Source organism: Malaya genurostris, chromosome 3, assembly GCF_030247185.1.
Source record: "Malaya genurostris strain Urasoe2022 chromosome 3, Malgen_1.1, whole genome shotgun sequence".
NCBI lineage: Eukaryota > Metazoa > Arthropoda > Insecta > Diptera > Culicidae > Malaya > Malaya genurostris.
Window position 1 is genome coordinate 28,039,857 of NC_080572.1, and position 22,392 is coordinate 28,062,248.

Here is a 22,392-nt window from a genome sequence, read left to right on the forward strand (position 1 = left end):
TCACATTACTTTAGAAAAAGTTAACTATTTCACCTGAGCTATCTATTCGTTTCTATTTCTTCGCGTTTCGTCTTCGGCTTGTCAGTGCTTAAAGCAGTTCAAACTGAATTACCATCTCGCGCCTGGCAGTTCAAATTATACCGCTAAGCATATGCAAAGTTTGCACTATTTCCCGCATATGCATGGCTGTCAGACGGCTGACTAAACGCTGCCAGCTGGTAAAATATAGCTGGCAGACATTCTGGTGACCGACTGCCTCACCGCTGGCAGTTATACAACTCAAACGATACAACCGTGTCCACCAGGATTTTTCCACATTGAAATCTTTGACATTTTCAGCGAAGGTGAGAAGATGAAAACGCTCGGCTAACTTAGATACAGGCGACATTGTTTTGTCAAATAGGATTTGACAACCGTCACTGAATCAATTTTGGTAGCCGTCTGGTGGCCATGGCTGCCCAGGTAGCCAAAACGCTATGCGGGTTATGCAACACTCAAATAATATTACACAAGTGCCATATTATTTCTGACGTCTCAGGCATAAACGAGCGACGGCTTATTACTGGGCGTCGCAAATGTGAACATTTAAGGATTTTGTTGGTTTGTGCAAAAGCGCATATTTCGTTTCTATTTCTTCGCGTTTCGCCTTCGATGAGTCAGTGCTTAAAGCATTTCATAGTTTTTGCACAAACCAACAAAACCCCTAAATGTATCTATTTGTTTTTGATTGCAGTGACGAGATAAAAATTTATAAATCAACGAACAAATAACACATTGAAATGGAAATCTTTCATGCAGATGATGAAAACTAAAATACATTTATAATTTGGAACCAATTTGAACTGATATTCAAGTCATGACATCATGAAACATTGTCAGTCTGAGAGTTGTATGACTTGACTTGACGTTGAATATTGGGCGTTGGGTTCCAAGTCAACTTATGAAGTCAACATTTTCAAATTATTTAATTTCGTCAGTGAATTATGAGCGCGGCAATGACTTACGAGAATGTGAAGAATGAATGCTCATTAAATCTGTTATTTTAGCATTATTTTTTAGTAGAAATTTCATTTTATTAGTGAATACAGATATATACATATTTTTAATGCAAAGCAATACAGATTATCTGTTCAAATAACTGGCATCTCTGAATTGAAGATTCAGTACACGTTCTTTGAACATAACTCATGGTTTGAGTTCCGATTACTCAAATTCATAAACTGGAACAATATGTCAAAATTTGAGTATGGATTCGAGTAAAATAAACTCGTTGCCATGAGTTCTCTCGCATTTATTCATACATTCGAGTAAGCGTTGAGTTTTTAAACATTTGAGTGAAAAAAATACTTATGGCAGCTCAGTGCGTTTTCAATCTCGGAATATTCTGATCGAAATAAAGAATGCAAGAATACGTCGTTTTCCATTGCCGTTTCTAGATCCGGTTTTTAAAACATGAATCTACGTCAATCATCGATATTTTGTGGTTTCAATTATGCTCAATTATGCTTATGAGAAAAGCGCAACATAAGGATATCAAAATAATTCAATTTTTACTCCAAACCGTTCAAAAGGAAACGGTTTTGTATCACTATTTTGCGCATCCAAAAGAAAGAAGAATAACTTTTTATATAAAAAATAACGAAGAAAAATTTCTTTATTTTTAGAGAAAAGAAGATACTTTCACAAAGGTGTACAGGCTGGTGAATACTCTGGTGTATGGTTTGAGTATAAGAAGCGTGGAGCAGGCAAAATCAACCAAATAAAACAATTTATCGTTGAATTTTCGTTTTTACTTGTAAGTGTTTCATAGCAAGGCCAGATATACTCTCTATTAATTGAAGTTCACAGAAGTATTCGTCCACCATCACGCGCCAGTGATCACTTGGGTGTATTTAGGCGAGAGCACGTGAGAGCGATTCAAGGGAAGAGTATGTGGTTCTCTCGCACCAGCTTCTTTCAGCTCAAGCACGCACTTAAAGTCTGTCTATTGGACACTGAGAAGAAGTGCGTTTTCCTTTTTGTGTGGAGCGCAACAAATGTATCCGCAGTATAGAAATGAAACTTACACACTGGTGTATCACTCTAGTGAAATGCCGTCTCTGAGTGTGGGATTTTCCAAGATTACCATATTCATTGATTTATCTTTAAAACCACAAATTTTTCACCTATTTTTTCCACTATAGATGATGAGACCTCATTTTGCTCACTGAAAATGAAGCCCGCTGAAAATTTCCTTGTATATAGAAGACCCAGATAATTTTTTGAGTCAGAGACAGATATTTGAAAACATAACATAGCAACTCTGGTCACAGATAATATTTTTCAAAATTCACGAATTTCTATTGATTTTTAACAACACTTCACAAAACTGACTGAGTTTTAGAACGGTTCTCACAGATTAAAAAAGAAAATATAATCCACAGATGATAAACAGATTTTTCAAATTGAAGATTTTAATATGGCAGCTCTGGGCTGTTCTCGGAGTATTTCGCACCAGAACTGTCTGGTCTTCAAAATCTATTTGTACACTAAGAAAAGAAATATAGTAGCCGTAACTTGTTTTTCATGGTCGTTTCAATTATACCAGCCTCCTGCTATGATGTCATGTAACTGTGGTCAGCATCCTTATTCAAAGACCAAAACAATCTATCCAGTTTCGTTTACCACACTTCCCCACAAATTATCGATCGGAATATCATCACTATGTGTTTCACTCTGTACTCCAGTACTTTCACACTTGATGAATAAAAAATTTATTGTAATCCGTCCAATGTTTTATGTAATGTAAAATTATATTGGCTATATTATGCCAATATTATTTAATTTAATTCTCAATTTATTGAGTAACTAAGGTTTTCATTGTTTAAGTCATAATCCTCCATTGATACCTTCCACTATCTATATATGTAACACATGGTGACTGGTAATAGTAAACCTTTTATATAGCCAAAATTTGTACAGGAAGGTAGGTCCGAAAATCATCTTCAATGAGTTTTTTCCAAAATCAATTTGATTATTGTGTTTACTCTCTAATACGGTCGTTGACGTTTCAAATATTCGTAGTTATTTAAAAATAGAACTAAAATGTCTTAGTTCATCATTCATCGAGCTAAGTTGAATGATATATAAGGATAAGTGTCTCCGAGCTTTAAACAAATTTTTATTTTCATTCAAATCTATATTCTTTCTATAGAGAAATGCAAACATAATGGAATTTACACGACTCAACACTATTAAATCCGTAAAAATACCCATATTGTAAGGGTTTTCAAGGAATATCAATAAACCGGAAGTCGCAATCTTGGAATTCAGAACCACCTCAAATATCATTTTGCAACATCTACTCATCAAACCCGTTCCGAAAATACCCATATTGTAAGGGTTTTCAAGGAATATCAATAGACCGGAAGTCGCCATCTTGGAAATTGATGCTGCTTAGAACATCCTTTTCCTGTAAATACTCATAATTTTCGTTCCATAACTATCCAATATATTGTACATATCTAATATTACATATACATAAGGAAAACTTTTTTTACGTCGAAAATTCCAAATAACGTAAACTTTTTTTACGTCGTAAATTCCAAATAACGTAAACTTTTTTTACGTCATAATTCGATTTACGTAGTCCCGATTATTACGTAAATCGAGGTTCGGGTGTACATCGATTACGAAACCGCAGTATTTGATTGCGATCAGCAAATAAAGTTTGCCACGTTTTATCGTAATCCGTGGTCGTCTAATTTCTTCAGAATCATTCTAAGCCGTCGTAAATGTGATTCATCGTCTGGACCAGTCACTTTAATGTCATCTAGGAAAACGAATACTCCGTGAATATCTCCAAGCAACTGTGAAATTTCACGTTGGAAAATCGCTGGCGCAGAAGACACGCCGTACATGAGACTTGTTGGTTGGTAAAGTCCAAGATGTGTATTTAGAGTCAAAAGTTCACGGTTCTTTTCTCGAACTTCCGTTTGGAGGCAAGCCTGTGCTAAAACTAATTCTGAAAACTCTCTGCAGGTATCCAGGCTTGTTGCAAAAACTACAAATAGTGCACGGAACGACCGAAATTAGCTCTGCGCCTAATTCGTATTACTGTTTTTGAATTAGTTGATTTTAACAACAAAATTTCCAAAATAACTATAAAATTAGTTAAAATTGAGAATTTACTTTGCTGAAAAAACTCTTATTTTTAGAGAATGTGTTTAGTTGGTGAATATCCTGGGCACAAACCAGCAATATTTCAATCCAACACGAAATTCTCATTGACAACTAATTTTGTTATTAAAATCAGAAAATTTGTTTCTATTTATCTATCACCATCATTACTGAAGGACAGCACAAAGAAAACAAAATTGAAATGGGTATTATTAACAACTTTATTAGCCAAAAACGCATGAGAAGTGTCAAAGCAAAACAATCCATTAAAAAGCTAAAAAGGACAGTCTTATTGAAACTGCTTTAAAATTGTTTTGATGTTTTTCGCAAAATTCAAAAAGATGTTTATGTTTCGTTTATGTCTTTTTCTCCAATACAACATCGTATTTATACCTGCCAATATAGAAAAGACAACCGCGTCTGAAATTTTTTCGGCAGTAGTGTGCCATCTAGTGGCTAGTAGTCATAACGGTGTTAGCGTTTCGGTGACAGGGCGCCATATAGCTGCAGATTGCAGAAGCCAATTCAACCATTCATATTGGTTGAAAACAACATTTTATTTCTTTAATTCAACTAAAAAATTAGTTGAATGGATATGAAATGTGCCTTAGCTAAGAAATGACAGCACGTTTAATTTGTGAATTCAACTAAAAAAATAGTCATTTCAACAAATATTTTATTAATATTAAGGGAATGAGAATAAAAATCTAAATTAGCAAAAGTAAGATTTTTTTAGTTGTCTCAAAAAATAACTAACTAAAATCAGCAAATCAACTAAATTTTTCGCGAAAATGCTGATTTCGGTCGTTCCGAGTGTGACGGCAAGTACTCGCCAAGTGTGTTTCACTTCCACACCGGTAACATTTTTTGCAGTTGTATTAGATGTCTTAATTGCACGCTTTTCCGTAAAGTTAACATCTAGCGAACGTTTCTCGAAATTTTCCGTGCCCTCTCCCGACGTTTCTAAAGCGAGTGCTATTTCTAAGGCTTTTTCAAACGTTAGGTCCTTTTCCTCGATAAGTCGTGACCGAATACGTTTTGATTGAATACCAAACACTAGTTGGTTCCGTAGTTCCTATTTCAAGTAGTCCCCAAATTTGCACGATTTCGCGTCGCGCTGTAGTTCCGTTACGAATTCTTTCACGGTTTCTCCCGCTTTCTGTGTTCGGGTGCGAAACTTCCAAAATTGTACCATTGCGGTTACGGATCGAAAAATTCTCTTAATATAGCAATAATCTCCTTATATGTTTTGGTTTCTGGATCGATGGGACTAATGTGATCACACGTGTGTGGGTACGTTGCGGCACCCATATAGTGTAAAAGATAATCTATGCGGTGATTTTGCGGTACGTCTAGAACAATAAATTGTTTTTTTCGATTTTATAGACAATTAACTATAATCGCGTTTTTCTCGAAAGCACGTTTTTAAAGTCCGTATCCATCGTCACTCAAAAACTACTGCACCAATTATTTTCAAATTTTTCACACACTTTCTACATATAAAATACCAAATTCCAACGTTTTCCTTTTCGTTACTTTGGGGAGATTTTATAGTTACAAAATGGCGGATTTTTTCGTGGAAAGCCACAGTTTTGACTTTAAACATTCGCCGAAAATTCTAAAAACTGAAAAAATACCAAATTAAAACGGGGCTACCACGTTTGGTATAATGTCATTTGACATAATACCGCTTGGAATAACACCGTTTGGCATATTGGTTATTTGGCATAACAGTTAATAGGCATAATGGTAATTTGGCATAATTATCATTTGGCATAACAGTCATTTTGTATAACAGATGAACATGCTGCTTAATAGAAATTGTTCTTATTTACTGCAATTTTGAAAGGTCTAATGAGGCTCAGCCTCATCGTTTTTAATGGCCTGCTGTCCGACCTCGCTGCAGCAAATGCAATTATTATTATGACAAGTGACATTATGCTAAATGACCAAAAACCTGTTTTAATCCACCTAGTGGTGTAATGATACCTTTCTCATATATAATACTGTGATATTCTATTCAAAATGTTTCTCTCCGATTTTTGGAAGAAATCAAGAGATTGTTTGTGTATTAACTAGTATAACATAGAGAATGAAATAATTAGATAACGAAATGGGTTCACTATTTTATGTACTTCCAGCACCGGAACGTGAGATCCGGTATAATCGAAGTCGGTTCACTCGGCCATCAACTAACATGCCGTACAAACTAAGACGTACATAAAACCTTCCATTTGACCCATTTAACAGATGTTCAAAAGGTGGGGAAGGCGCAAAAATTCGAAATAAAAGTGCGTTATCCACAATATTGATACTGTAAAACAAATTCTGAGAACGAAGTATGAATTGTCAAGTTATTTGCACTTTTATTTAATAAATACTCTATTGTTCAAGGAACTTAATGTTGAAAAATCTTCCATAGGGGGTGTAAACCTCCAGTCCCTCTCCCCCTGCGCACTGGCCTGATTTATTCATGTTTGATAGTGAATTCTTTCATGCTGGGACCCAAAATACAATACCTTTTTTCGTTGGTTATTTTCGAAAGTAAAAATCTCCGTTGACAAATAATGATTTACATTGTATATTCAGGCCTCAGTCAGTGTCTCAGAAAAAATAACGTGTACTCAGCAATATAATGATTGATTACAGCGAAATTTCTCCAAATTATCCAAAACAATAACTTTCATAGATTTTATTTGACAATAACTTTCTATTTTACTTGACAATGAATTTATTTTTATATTCAATTTTGTGTATAAATTAGTATAAATTTCTCTTATTTAAGACTAGATTAACAGTTATTAGAGCAGTTACAAAAACTTGTGGCAAAAAGTCTTAGAAAAAGTTTGAGTGTTAAAATAACGCTTATCCTTAACTTTTCTCTAGCTTTTATCAAATCTTGATTGTTGCTGTTCTTTTTTAAGTAGCACTTGGTCGCAATGCAGGCATGTGATGGAGTTCTTCTATATTTACAACTCATCTAAGTCTAATTTCGTATCTCTCGTTCTTTTGTACAATTCAATTATGTTTAATGAGATCGAATGCTGGTTCATAATGAATGTCAAATGGCTTAAACAATTATATGTGTTTGCAAAAATATGGCTCCTGGAATGCTGGTTGTTTCCCTACTCTAATAAATCTTTGGCAGTTTTTACACTAATGTTTTTTTTATTATTCATTTTTTTCTTACTGCTTAGAGAGGATCGTATTGTTGGTGGTATAGATTACAACCTTGACCTAGAATAGATCGCTTCTATTGGGTAGATATAAATAAATAATTTAACAAATTTTAGCTTTAGACTACATAAATTTTAAACTAATTGAGTCTTTTTCTTGCCTGCAATACTGCAGTTGGATTCGGATGAAATTCAAAGTATATATAGAAGAGTGATGTGTAGTTTCTTCAAGAGAAACCAGAAACGAGTTCGAATGAAAGATAGATAACAAAATTTTGGGCACCATCATAGTGTTGAATGCTTCATTATTGTCGATAAACCAAAACTTTGTATATATTTCTTCAAAAATATATTATTCATAGTGTGAATATGTACAAACTTAGTGGAGCCATCTATAAAAATTAAGCAGTCAAAATAAGGAAATGTTAAATTCGAATGCGTAGAATGTGGTAAAGTGTGCAATAGATGGCACTGTTTTTATATTAATATATTAAACGATAAATCAGTTTAAATCCAAACTTTACTGCTCGAACTGTTGGGTGGATGGCGGACAGCTCGTAAATATATTTTTGAGAACAAAAAAGTTGCATCCAAATCGACATGCTTAGATGCTATTCATACTTTTTTGGCATTTTGAGTCGAAAGAAACTAAAATTGTTTCTTTCGGCGTTTAACTTACAACTATTGACCAATAGAGTTAGAAAAAGTTAACTTCAACAGTTCTAGAATCAGATAAAGACAATAAAAATACTCAACAGTAGCCCTTTCAGTGAACCCGCCTGATCCCACGTTAGCGGTCTTGGTTCTAAAAGTATATAAACTGCACGTCGGTGGGTGTTTCGGGTTGTTGCTGCGCGGCTGGTTGCTGAGCATTGGTTGATCCCCCGGAGACCTTCTGTGGTGCCTGTTGGTATTGATCTTTGCAGCTACCGGCCGTGGCTGCCATCTGTTGCTGCTGTTGCATCTGTTTGTCCGCAATCTCCTTGGCAACAATTTCTTCGATAATTTTGACAATGAAATCAATCTTGCCCAGATCGTGCATAGTCAATCGACACAGATCGTACCCAACGGCCATTTTCGAGGACACATTCAAACCACGAGTAGCTGATGCAATACATGCTGCTGCCAGAAGGGATGGTTCGAGTTGCATGAAAATGGTTTCTGGAAATATCGAAAAAAAAAATTGAACGTTAAAAAGTGAATTCACCAAGTATAGTTGTCAAAAACGATTTTTTTTTGTTCGCAATATTGTTCCTGTGAGTTTATTCAGATGGAGGGTGACAATTTAGGCTCAAGCGGAAGTAGAAGAAATTGTAATTATTTTTTCTTTTTGTGCCCAGCGTGTGTAGGCATTCGACCAGGTAAATAACATTGATTAATGGGAAAAATTCTGCAACTTCCGAGATTGTCGTTTTTTCGTTTCCCGCGGTAGGCTGAGACAAATTGCAATGGACTGTTGAGTTTATTTTTTGTGTTTTGTATCCCAGCGAACATATTCAGAGATTAAGAACAACATCCGTGACCGTTGCGAAGATGATGCAAAGAAAAATGCAACAAGGATAATAAATAGAGACGGCAAAAAAAAACCCGAAAGAAATAAAATCAAGGGAAGGACCACATTTTTTATTTGAATAAACCAAAATAGATACTGACTCGTTTGTTTACGCTTCTTCTAGTTTGTGCTTCGGCAGGGAAATAATACGAATTTACAAATTGTTACAAATAATAACAAACAATAAAATGCGCAAATGTGACGAATAAGCCCTCGAAATTGCTTATTCCTACCCCAAAAACTTGTTCAAGATATTTTCATGTTTAGGGAAAAAATGTTTACATATTTCGTTTCAGCTTGTGTAACATAGTGTCGGTATCAGTGCAAGGGGTCGAGGAATACCATCATATCAAATTCTCATGCGCTGCAAGGTTAGATTTATGGTTGCAACTTTATGGCGCTAACTGGACCCGTTCCGATAACTTGGGATAAGACTTTTCGTAATGACAGGCGGCAATTTAACGTTCAGAAAAGAAATTTGATCGCTAAAAAGTGTATCATGTTCGGTTTAGTGAAAAAAAGAAAACGGGTTTTAGTAACTTCCGTGGTCTTCCGAGTGGTCCTTTTCGACAGCACGTTTCTACTGTTGAATTTTTTCCCAATGGCCAGCCAGTAGGTCTGAACCGTGAATGAAGGAGCCGTATACTTTTGTATGTCAACGAGATCGACTTATTAGTTAGAATTCTGAAAGATTATCTCACTATATAGAGTAGTTGTAGAATGGGACTGGTCTTGAACAGAAATTTTGGTAGACATACATAGTGTTAGGCTAGGGCATAACCAATATGGAAAATATGCTGGTTCGATCTATGGATAAAAAGGTAAGCTTGAAACTAATGAAGATGTTTTAATCTTAACAATCTAAAGTTTTGATTTTGTTTTCACTTTAAAGACACAGTACCAGGTGCAATGCGAGTCTGAAACCGCCATCCGGTTAGTAAATAATCGCGAAATTTAAATGGCCCGCCCGTCTACGTCTTCTCAAACCGAAAACGAAATGCGAACAAAGAATCGTACAAGCTGGTTAGCACATGGTGGCATAACTCGTTTCGATCGGATATGTTTATAAACAATTCCGAGACGCATTCGCGATCACGTTGCACCTTGTACCAATACTACGACAGGACCAAGTGCATCAGCACATGCTGGCTGGTGGCTCGACTAAACGAATCGTCATCGAAGGTGAAGGTGTATTGATGCGCTGGACCTACAACCTAGTTCGAGTCTTTCGTTTTCATTTCATCTTGCTGTGGTCCGAAAGATGCGGGATGAATGCTTCACTCTGACGGGTGCATATCTCAAGGATCTTACTTGTACAGATGCGATCGTTAAACCGCGCAAAGCACCTGTCGTTCGCGTTAGAGTATATTTCAGTCTTTTTCTTTGCTGTGTTGCTTCGAGACTTTGAGTAGCATGGTTAGGGTTTTGCTCTAAACTATACAAGCAAGCTGCATTTTTTTTAATTCAATACCATGGAAAACATGCAAAATTAAATGGCTTGTCAAATGGTTAGACATTATAGTGGTATGAACGTTGAGACATTTAAACGCATCTTGTTCAAGAGTATCGTGGCAAATGCTATACTACAAGAAAGTAGAACACCTCAAATAGATTGATGCAGTTGTAATTTCTACATCAGCACCCCTGGAAGCATTCCGATACGGGATAATTAACATAAGAATGAAATATTCCGCACGATCGCTTCTAAGCGACGATTCCGTCATGTAGCGTCATCCGAAGAAACTTTGAAAGACATACGCGGGTCTCCAACGTTTGTCATAATTATGGTTACAATTTTAAATGGAACTAGTTTCCTTGATGCAGAAGAGTGCACATTGCGTATCAACCCCAAACCGAAAGACGGTATTATTTGCTGTGTCGTCGGTAGTGTGAACCGCCTCTTCCTTCCTGCCGAGGGTTGCAGCTTTCCCCGCCGAGAAGGAGGACGAATTACTGCTTTGAAGTGTTGTAATTTCGTAACAAATGCCAGCACCGGTTATCGCATTGTTCCGATCAAAATGAGGACGACGACAACTGCCGTCTACCGGCTTTCTTATTAGGACCTAGAGTTTTCCAGCTCGATAAATTTTATTGAATAGCTTCAACGACTGTACCACCTGGCATCTAGGAAAATGTTGATGCATGAAGCAATCGGAAAACAAAAACTGGTGGAGTGGTAGTTCCGACGAAGGATCAATTGACGTGTCCTCATTGCCTATTGATGACGGTCTTCAGAGGAGGAATTCTTATCAAACATACGTACTAACACAATGCAATAAGAAAAGAACGGAAAATTCCGTAACATGATAGAACTTCATAGAGAGACACCTTTATGAAATGTTTGTTTTTTTTTACCAACACTACAGCTGGTCACTGAAGTGTTCAGAGGAACTATTTTTTAACCCATTACTCGTGGTTTTTTTTTCTGTAGTCGAGTATAGTATTAAACAGTACAGCTCATCGGGTGCGAATCTAACGGAAAAGTTTTGTTTTGTTAATATTGTTTTGGAAGCAGAAGTCTTCGAATACTAGAATGAAATATTGAACAACATTCTTTTAGAGTTTAAGATCATAAAAGTAATTTAAAAAATAGTACCTTAACTGACAATTGAAAAAGGCCGCACTTACTAGGGAATGCAGAAAAGGCAGAAGATTGAAAGTAGAATTAGGGAATAAAAAGATTTGAATCAACTTGGGATGAGGGGACAACATGTTTCTATCGTTATCGAACCAAGGAAAGCATAGACGAACGAAGAGCGAAGAGGTTGCAGTTGTTTTGTATGGAACCAACAAATAATATCGTTAAAATATCGGTTGGGAAAAGTAGTAAGATTTTTGCATTCCCACTTCGGCAAGGGTTATTTATTTATTGCATGCCATAACCTATGCTAATAAAACCAATTTTTTGAATATGAATGGATTGAAAGGTGTCAGACTTCGATTAGTCGGCATAGCTTGGGGGTCTGCGACATTGTAGTTTTTGTCAATATTGCTATTGGACTGATTCGTGATGCTGTTTTGGATTACGAACCCTTAAACTTTCCGCTTCTTGAAAATATGAGTGCTTAAAATGCAACGAATAAATAGAAAGGGGTATCAACTAGCCAAGGATATGAGGCAGTCGTTGGGAACGAGCATGTTGCGCATGTGCTCAACAGAGTTTAGAGATGACAAGCTAACCGTTACAATTAGCATAAACATAAAACTAAACCACCAGGAGACTCGTTCTAAAAACTGTTTACTTCACGTTGCCAGGGTAAAGAAAAAACAAAGAGTCTACCGAAGAAAAATAAGGACGCCATATGTTTGCAGAGTTTCTTTATTTCTATCTAGCAACGTTGTTGTGCAAACATTGCACATAAAGCTACGGAAACCGAACAGAAAATTTGTTTGAAAAAATACTGTCCAATAACTCGAGGATCCGAACTGCACTCATTCTGTCTAATTGGGCTTGGAGATACACTTCAAAGCAGACAGGTAAGCGGGAGAAGAAGGACACCACGGCACTGGTCTAATCAATTATGCGTACACAAGAAAAACGAAACTGAACGAGTTTTTTTTTGTATCTTTTGGTTCTTATCGTCTTCGCGGACGTCAGGTGCAATTCAGCTCGTGTCCATAATTTTGTTCGTTTGAAAATGGACACGTGCTTCAGCAGTTACGATCGAAATAATAATATAACGAAGACTACGACCGTGCCGCGAACGATGAAAGGTGCAATTGCATGGGCGCAAGCTGCACGCGACAACGCCTTTAGCGTTACTTTTGACAGACAACTACGTGAAATGTACTCTCGCAAAGGTAGCGATGTGGTGAAACAAAGTCAGAAACCAATTTCGTTGAAGATTTCATCCATGTAACCACTAGAACCAAGTCAGTAGGACGATTACTTAAACCAGTCCGTAGGACCCTTCGTCAAAACGACTGTCCCGTTTGAAAAACGTCCCTCCGGTTCAATCATGATCCGATTTCATGATTTCCAAAACAGGACAAATCCAGCCAGAGAAGGGGAAAACGAATCCCAGCCAGGTGTGATTTTTAATAAAAACCGTCTTCTGTCCCTTGTTTGTGCCCGAAGAAAAGTTTCCTTCAACAGGCTGGGTTGTTTTTTGGTTACTTCAAGTGTACGTTTATATAAAAAAAATAGATAGTTGCGTTTAGTTTTTGCCCAACGATAATGATACAGCTTCTTCGAGAAAAGTGCTATAATCTTTTACGATCAAGGAGCGAGCCGTCGTAAAAGCAAGATTCAGCAACAATTAGATTCGATTTTGCTTATCATCAAGCCGGTGGTTCTTTTCGTCAACTAGGGGAAAGTTTTTAAACGAGATTTTTTTTGGAAAAAAGTCGTTAATAGGAAAGACTCTTCTAAAATGTCGTAAACTTAACCAAAATTGATTATCTGGCTTTTTAATTTAAGTGTAGCCGATTTAAAATAAGGGACTAAAAATAGCATCGTTGCAAAAATCGTTAGGGATCTGAACTGTTAAGAGATGAAGAAAAAAAAAGGAATTGACTAGACAAATACGATTGGGCAGGAAATGATGAAGTGCATTTCTCTAATTTATAGATGGTTCCGGAATATGAGCAATAGAGGGGCAAAACTGGTTTCTGTAAGGATTAACCGGTATCCGACTGCGAAATCCGGTAAGATTTATTAATTGAAACCCGTTGTCCCACCGATGGACGGGGTGCTGCGTTAACAAAAATTCGACAGGAAGACGACGGGTTTGACAATCTTCAGCATTTATTACCCAAAACAAGGTGTCTCGGAGTAATTCATTTTTGGATAGTGTGGTTTTCCACTGTTGATATAGTCTTTCACCTCTGAGAAGCGAGATATGAAGAAGGCTTGTGTGGTAACCGATTGATAATTTGGTACCATTTTCTTTTGGTCAACTGTGTTTGAGAAATGAAAAATATCAATTACTATGAAAACATTTTTTTGTGCAAGATTAACAGCCCTAAAATTTATCTCGTCTGAGGTACAATTTTCTTTTACAGTAATTCGCAACTCATTCGGTGCGTCTTGCGAACCGGCTTTGAACAACAAAAGAAAATGAGCATGCAAAATCATTCAAGGACTAGTTTTTCTTTTTGAATAAGAATAAACGAACTGTTCGCGGTAAGGGGGCATCAACATCTGCCATAGTAGAGCTCCTATGGCGGTTAGAATATGCGTTTGTTGCCTCTACCAGCCACTGCTACCAAGCCGTACAGTGATTCGGGTACAATTTGGCGTTAAGTCTTCGATATACCTACAAAGAAAACGAACTTGTATTGGTGCGAGTGCAAAAAACCATTGCCTCAAGGTGAAGAATCTTCGCTTTCCTTTGCGAGGAGGTGGGACAGGATTCGTCTGGAGACGAAGGACGGTCGAAACAAAACAAATCCAGGCAGATGTTTTCAGTTTCGTTCTTGCGTACTGGTGTACATTTTGCACAGTTCTGGAACCCCTATCGGAAAGGACAAAATAATTTCCTATCAAAGATATGGGGGACTTGACTTCTTATCGTACAGCAATGAGCAGTGCGCACGCTTCCTCAGAAGAACATGTTTATTTACTTAAAGACAACCGGTGTACATTGATATCGAAACGTCAACCAAACTCGACACCTTCTTGAAGTGGTAGCTGGGGTTAAAAGGTGTTGAAAAAATAAAGCACCTGGTCTGGGTTACAGTCCGCACATGCTCATTGGTGTCCATATTTGTGTTGATTAACGATTCGAACCAACTCGCGAGTTGCGGGTGCATTCAGCTGTACTATCAAACAATGGACAATAGTCATCCAATCGTAACATCTCGCTCTTGGGTGAGGGAGAGTCGAACGGCAAGGGAGCACATGTCGCGCATGCTTTTGCGCCTGTGCAGGTATTCAACCCTCTTCTGATGGACCCGTAAGGCAAGCAACAAGTGTCCCGTGGGTGACTTCAACTCGCGTGAGGGTGAAACCGGAAATTAACATAAATTTTCTTGTCCATGTCTGTTGCTCCTGTCGATCGAGGTGTTGCGATAGCAGTGCAATTACACTCGCTTCACAAATGTCAATGTAGATGACGTTGGGAAGTCGATCCTAAAGAACGTTGTGAAAAAATGTTCTATCTACCTTGACCCGGAAATAGTCAACAGTTGTGTCTGGTTCGAGCACCTGCTTCAGGTTTAATTTGATCAGCTATTAAAATTAATAGATCTGCAGCTAGGTAAGCTTGTGCCTGCTTATGATTATCCCGTTCCTGTGGTAATCTGTGGATCAGACAGATTCTTATTCCAACAGGATTCGAGTGCACCTTCACCTCATCACTCATGTAAGGTTGAAAGGAAACCAAAGAGACTGAAAATTCGAATCAGAGGGCAGATGTTTGATATAAAAAATGGAGCTCATGTAGGAAACGAGAAAAACGTTTTTTTCTGAACAGGAAAACAAAACGATAGCAGATGTTTTCCACAGGACCTGTTGTAATATTTGTTGTTGTTGCTTAGTGCTACTTTCGGGTGTCCGTCCCTGGTATTTTTGGGCTGCAGGGTGACCACTTGAGACTTGCTGGCTTTAATTTTCTACCATTTTGGACGATTCTGTTTGGAAAGTAATGAGACACCGTGTTTTGCAGAGATCGCTGGGCGATGGGAACAGAATTGTCTTCTCACGCCGACATCGGCTGGTCGGTCGCCTTTCCATCAAGTTCTCAGGATGTTCAGCATAATTTCGTACATGGAGCGATATAAATTAACTTAGAATATCAATAATTGTTTGAGTAGCATTTTCAGTTAGTATGGCATATAAAAGGATCACCTTCCAGCATAGTAAGGGTAAAACATAAAAAGGCGAGTTGATAATCTCAGGGTCAGCTTCTTAACTGTCGTTCCGTCAATGTTCCTTTTAAATTCGTCAGACATAGGGTTGGTATGTCTATACGAATAGCGTAACCCTTTCCACGAGAAGTCGCGATTGTTCGCGTCGTTTCAAGTGTAGGGAGTTTTTTTCATTCTAGCGGATTAAATTTTCATACGAAACCGGGGGGTTCGTTTAAATGCCTCGCATGCTTTCCTACCTATAACTGACAGTGTTGGAATGAGGTGATACATTTCGATGGAGGGAGTCGTTAGAAATTACATCCCCTGCCATGTTCGCATGTGGTCACAGTGAAAAAATAAATGTCTATGTTTTAATTTTGCGTTGATGTAAAACCAATATCCTACCTATTTAATCGATTATCTTTAATGTGTTTTTTGTATTTCGCTAGTTCAATACGAGAAGTGCTAATGAGCAGATGTAAACAAACAAATAAAAAAGTAGTCCTTGCGACAACAGCGCATGTCTGGAGCAAATATAGCAAGGCTGACGGGCTACTTGTGTATTCTGGACATGCGTTGCCATTGCGACATACGGAAAGTGCCATTGAGTTGGTGAAATAATTAAATAATAAATGCGGTATCACATGGTCAGTTTGTTGATAAATAATTCAACCACATGAATTTCTTCCAAAATCGAGCGGCCGAAATAAACAGTCAACTGTCAACTGATGATAAAAAGTAAAATCCGAATAGGGGAAATACTTTTATCGAAGAGATCACTAATCGTCTTAGGTGATCGTAAAAATTCCTCTACGGTTAGTTGTAAGAATCATTAATACAATTTTTAGCGCGTTCGAAGAATGAGCGAGCAGATGTCGGACGGGTCATGACCGTAATTATTGCCGCAATTACGCAATTTGACAGATGCTTCTAGAGTTGACAGTTGTTCGTTCAGTTGACGATTGGGATCGAGATAAGAGACAAATAGAAACGAGAGAAAAACTTACCGGTACTGCAGACGTGAATTAGGGTGTGTGCATGTTCTCGTAATCGGGAGTCATCGGAGCCCCATTTGGCGCGCTCCAGGATCTGGTCGACGTAGTCGAACGCCGTCACTGCGGTGATGTTCCATTCGAGCTTGCTGATTAGAAGAAGCTCCCAGCTCTGTGGGAATAATAATTCGAAGAAAAAAATAGGGGATAAATCTAATTATATTCATAGTAGGCGCGTGCTAAAATTTCTCAAGGGTCAACCCAATTCGAAATGCGCATAAATTTTCCACGTGGTCGATCGTGAAATAGTCGCAGTCTGTAAGTATGCTAATACATATATTAATATGGAAGCCACACGACCAACGGATTTTCAGAACCGTTGAATTTGCACCGTGTTATGAGTGAGAAAGTTTTACACATGTAAAAGTTATTATATTTAGTGAAATCAATCAGACACAACAAAGGGTATTTTCCTGTTAGCAACAAGGGCAGTTATCGAAACTCAAGACGATTTAAAAGGGTCCCAAATATCGACAAAGCGGATACAATTAATTTGTGACCAACCACAAAATTGCATCATTATTATGATGCGCAAATGCATCTTTCCTTTCCTTTTCTTGCTTTTGAAGTTTGGGCTCTTCGTTTGATTAATATCTCTCTACCGTTGTCCCATGACGAAGACTGCATCTGCCAGTTGGGATCAAAGATACCTTAAACTTGCGTAAGAATTCCGTTGAACGATATATTTGCTTTAGATCTTGACCCTGTTTTATTCGTTGGTGGCTTCGTTATAAAACTCTGAGCAACCCAGGGGTTGCAGGACACCTTATTTATATTCATGAGAGATGATGAGAACAAATTTCATCCCTTAATTTCTGTTAGATCCGGATGTTAATTTGTATAAAATTGCAATCAAACTTAGGATCCTTTTCCGGACCAAAGTTGATCCTTTTTTCTTACCCTTAGTTAAAAGAGAGTTAAAATACAAACGCCGTTTACAGAGAGCTCTGGATCTATCCGCTTGTGGGAAAGAACATTTCCTTTTCTGTCGATAATAGTTTCCTTTTTCATGCCATTCAACGAAATGCAGTTAAAAGTTCATACCTGTCAAGATAAAAAAAAAAACAAAACAGAACCGAACGTGGAACAGATATTTGTAATAATATCCTCTCGGTTGAAAAAAAAATCTAAAAATGATTTTGCACAATCTTCATTCTTTAGTGTTGATTCGAATTTCACCAGCAAATGGGTACTAAGCGCCTTCGCTTCAAACGGTTTGAACACGTTAACGCCACCGCGCACAACTATGTGATTGATGAGGCGACGTTTTTCACTGCCGCGCGTCGGTATTAAGCTTTGCCAGGGTCCATCGAAAGAAAATAATAACGAAAAATCGAATGGCATTCCCTAATGTGGATCGCTTAATAAACAAAAAGCGAAAAATTCTCAGAACTCATAAAAGGTTGTCTGGGTTCTTTTTCCTCTTGGCTCTCGTCTGTTCAACGGTTGAGTGGAGGTGTTTCCTATGCGAACAGAGAGGTCCTGTTTGAATTTTTGAAAGATCGTAGTCCATTAAAGGTCCTTTTTTTCGTAGGGGTTCATTGCCGACGAGTGAATGTGTACGCAAAAAAACGACAATGGCCACCGTGCTGCAGTCGGAGAAAACCGATTGTACAACGAAACGTGTGAAAAAGTTGTAAACTCATTTTTAGGATCAAAAATTCTCGAGAAATCGATGGAGAGAATGATGGAATTTTTGTCGAGTGTTTTCTTTTTTCCATTCTTAAAATTTTGGTTTTGAAAAGGTCCCGGTTATGTTCGGTGAATAGCATTACAAACCTGGTGGTGGTCTTTACCAGAGATGACCGTCAGCGCAATTATGGATCGAATTTCCCCGTTTAAGGTTTGAGTGTTCGCTCAATCGTGTGTAGATTAGGCGCGACGACGGCTATCGCATCCGAACAGAGAGTCGCTGATTATTGAGTTTTGCGGTGGGCATTTTTCGTACTTCTCTTTTGGCATAGTGGTTAATTGTCTTGCTGGTTGAACTACATGCGTGTGTGTCCACACCGTAGTAAAGTTGTGCAGTTAATTGGTTCTGATTGATATCGGATTACTGCCGAAAACCCGAAACAGGATGATGGATTAGGTTAGAATGAAGTCCACCACGGGAGCGAATCAATTAAGTCAATCAAGTTAGTGGTTGGTGGGAAAATTGCGTTTATTTTGCAAACGCCGGGTTGTCAGTTGTCTGAATTGACAACACACAGCCGACCAGAATGCGGGTGGTTGGCATAAAATTTTAATTGAATCTTTATAGAACATTTGAAAAGTAGATACTCAACAACATTTGAGTATCTTTTAATAATCTGTTAGCATATACACCGTAAAAACAAAGAACAATCAACAGTCAGGTGTTTTGAAATAGCTTGAATGATCGTCTTTTCTTAGCGATAATTACTTCCTTCCGCGATTGCGGTATGTACGAACCTATACAGTAAAAGATGGTTCTGTGGTTTCCCTTCGAGGGTGCTTACCACAGTTGTGACAGGTATCCGGATATCACCATCTTAGATTGAACAATAACAGTAGTATATAAGTGACCGAAAAAAATTGTATTCTCCCCCCAAAAAGGCGAGTAGTGAATTAGATGTATCGCGATCGCAAATGAAAGACAACAAGAAACGAAGGGTTACACGCTTCCGTGCTTTCCATGAAATGAAAAAAGAAATAATCGCTCTATAGAGTAGACACTTTACCTCTTATTTCAATTGGTTGAAAAGAATAAGGAAATCGAGATCAAGTTCAAGATCGCACATCGCATATCTTTTTAAAAGTTCTATTCGTGCCTGAATGGATTTTTCTGATTTTGTTTACGTTCGCATGAGAAACCGTGACATTTATAGAATATTCAATGCACCAAACACTTACCCTAATCTGATCCGGTGAGACGGCATGGTCTGTGTAAGCACTGAGTACGTCTACCGTCAGCGGATGGCACTGGCGGATTTTAGAGGCCAACAGTAGCACACAACATCCGAGTAACTGCAAGTGGTAGCGATCGATAGGGCAGGCACAGAGAAACCGATCGAAGAAATTAACTGCCAGCGGGAAGGTCTGTTCTTCACATTTCTGTTCGTCACATACCTGTGGTTAAACACCAATATTGGATTTACACATGTTAGATATGCTACTTGACATTAACTTCTCGTTGTTGAAATGATCGCGAGAAACACGATGTACGATCGCTTCTAATTCGCCAATTAATTTTTGATATTCAACTTGAAAAGTATCACCAAACAATACTCACCTCCAGCATCCAGGTTGTAACTATTTTGCGCATGTGTGGTTTGATATCACGTTGTACCGAGCCGAAGTAGTTAGTTGGTGGAATCGTTAGCCGCTCAAGACTTATCAAATTTTGAATGACCCGAACATCGGCCACCATGGTCGGGTCCGGTTCGGCAAACTGATTGTCTACTTCGTCGTAAATTATCTCCTTGCACACTAGATCCATACTTTGAGCTATTGTTCAAAAGATCCGTTACAGCGTACAATACCGCTAAGTTCGTTTTATACCGTTATTCTATTGACACTTTGTTATCCGTTGAAAATCAGTTCAATTTTTTTCCACACCAGTCTATCCGAAGCAAAATTCACTAATTCTTCTGAAAAGGTTCATGAACTTCTAGAAAATCCTTGAAGCACCCAAAAATGTCCTCTTTCACTGTGTATCCTTTTATGCAATCATCACTGCTAACGGTTGTAATATCTCTTCGATAGTTAATGTTCTTCTAAAATTTCTTCAAACAGCTAAAGTATATCGCAGATCCCTTTCAGTTAAATATCTTCGAAAATAACTCGCACAACAGCCAACCGTAGCCTTCGCTGTCCAAGAAGCTTCTGACCGTCTGGAGTCCTGGCTTAGATCGTTTTGATACCAGCGACCGGCTGATCTCGATCCTTTGTTTGCTTTCTCTGCTTTCGATTTGTTTCAAGCCGCACACTACTGTACCGAGTATACAAACACCAGCGAGGATCAGCACTAGGGTGGAAGGGATGCTTTTGAGCTTTTTTACAATCTTTCTTGTGCTTTTGTTCGGCAAGGGTGCAGAGATGGAGAAAGAGAGAGAGAGAGAGAGAGTATGTATGTTTTTTGGCTTCCCAACTTTCCTACAAGAACTCTGTACAAAATGTTCAAAACGACGTATGTAACATTGAGAGATTCTCTTTGTTTACTTTCTCTTTCGATTATTGCGAAATATTCCTGCTTTTTTCGGTAATTTCTCCAGAGCAAATTAAAAGATGATAGCTTTAGTTATTATTATCGGTAAATGATTGGAGAGGAGGATTGCTAAGAGTGCCGTAATAATCAAAAGAGAAAGTAAACAAAGAGAATCTCTCATTGTTACATACGTCGTTTTGAACATTTTATACAGAACTGTCTGTCGTAGAGCCGTTGTAAAAATACTCGCACGCCGTGATGTTATGAAAGTTATTTCAAAGGAAGAGTGAAAGAGCAAGAATTGGTCTGATAGGAGTGATTTATGTTTGCGCAAACTTCAATCGCGAGCTGATGAATGAATTGAACACAACGAAAATTGCAAGAAGCCACAATGAATTTTTAAATATAATTAAACTTACTTACATATTTGAAATACTATATTAAATTACATAGCTATGAAATCTGGATTTCATATGCAATGCACTGTTCATAGCGAGATAAGAAAATAGCTTAGCTTAGTTAACCGTCCGTGAGTTTCCCGTGATTTATCAAACACCAGTTGAAATTGCATATTGAACCAAATGCATGATACTTGGCGAGTCGTAGATTATGCTCAACGTGCATCCTAAACTGACTTCGAACATGGACTGATCAATAACGTAGACGGCCACACCCGTGCAGACCAATATGGGAAGTGAAGGAATGTTAGTTCAACACTTGTTGCTACTAGTGACCGAGAAATTTTCTGCATCACCATAAGTGCCACAGGAAAGGAGTGGTGTTAGTGGGGCGAGGAAATGATCAGGATTTTTCTTGATAGATAGTGAGGTCTACTTATTCTGGAGAAATACTTACTTACTTACTTTAATGGTGCATATTCCGTCTTCGGAAGATGACCGAACGAATTGTAGCTTTCCAGGATACTCGATCTTGAGCCGCCATTCTCAAGTCGCTTTGTACTCCCGTTGCGCGTGTATCCTCTTCGATTGCGCACAGCCAGTAAGTGCGAGGTCTACCCCGCAGTCGATGACGTCTCCCAGGTTCACTGCTGAGCTTCACGTAGGCCATTCTCTCTTCCGGCATTCTTGCTACATGTCTAGCCTACCGCAGTGTTTTATAAGCCTCATGATTCATGCGTCTGATTTTTCTCTCAAACACGCAGAGTACCCTGTCGGTTCGGAACACTATTTTTCGGTTATTCCGGAATTAGGAACTATGAATTAAAACTCACAGTATTTGGTCATAAACACCACTCTTAAACACACACACGCGTCAGGTTTTTATGTAACCATTCTGCGGGGAATGCTCTGGGGCCTGTCTGGAAAATGCTAGATTCACTTAATCTAAAAAAACCTTTTGATGTGGAACACATGTTTAAAAAAAACTCAAGGAAAAATACACATAGAAATGTGGTCAGGTTTTAAACACTTACAGCTCAGTATATTTTGTATCAATTTTCAATATTATTTTATTATTTGATTGGAAATATTTCTAAGA

General features: G+C 38.0%; 1 protein-coding gene across 1 annotated transcript; it reads right to left on the reverse strand.

Moving 5' to 3' along the window:
- Positions 1-6,919: 6,919 nt before the first annotated feature.
- LOC131436408 (G1/S-specific cyclin-D3-like) lies at positions 6,920-20,654 on the reverse strand. Its single transcript, XM_058605118.1, has 4 exons — positions 19,981-20,654; positions 19,602-19,817; positions 16,686-16,842; positions 6,920-8,495 (listed from the first exon to the last, which is right to left on the reverse strand). Exons 1-4 carry the CDS (start codon positions 20,185-20,187, stop codon positions 8,140-8,142), a joined length of 936 nt encoding a protein of 311 aa, XP_058461101.1. The 5' UTR covers positions 20,188-20,654; the 3' UTR covers positions 6,920-8,139.
- Between the last annotated feature and the right edge of the window lie 1,738 nt (positions 20,655-22,392).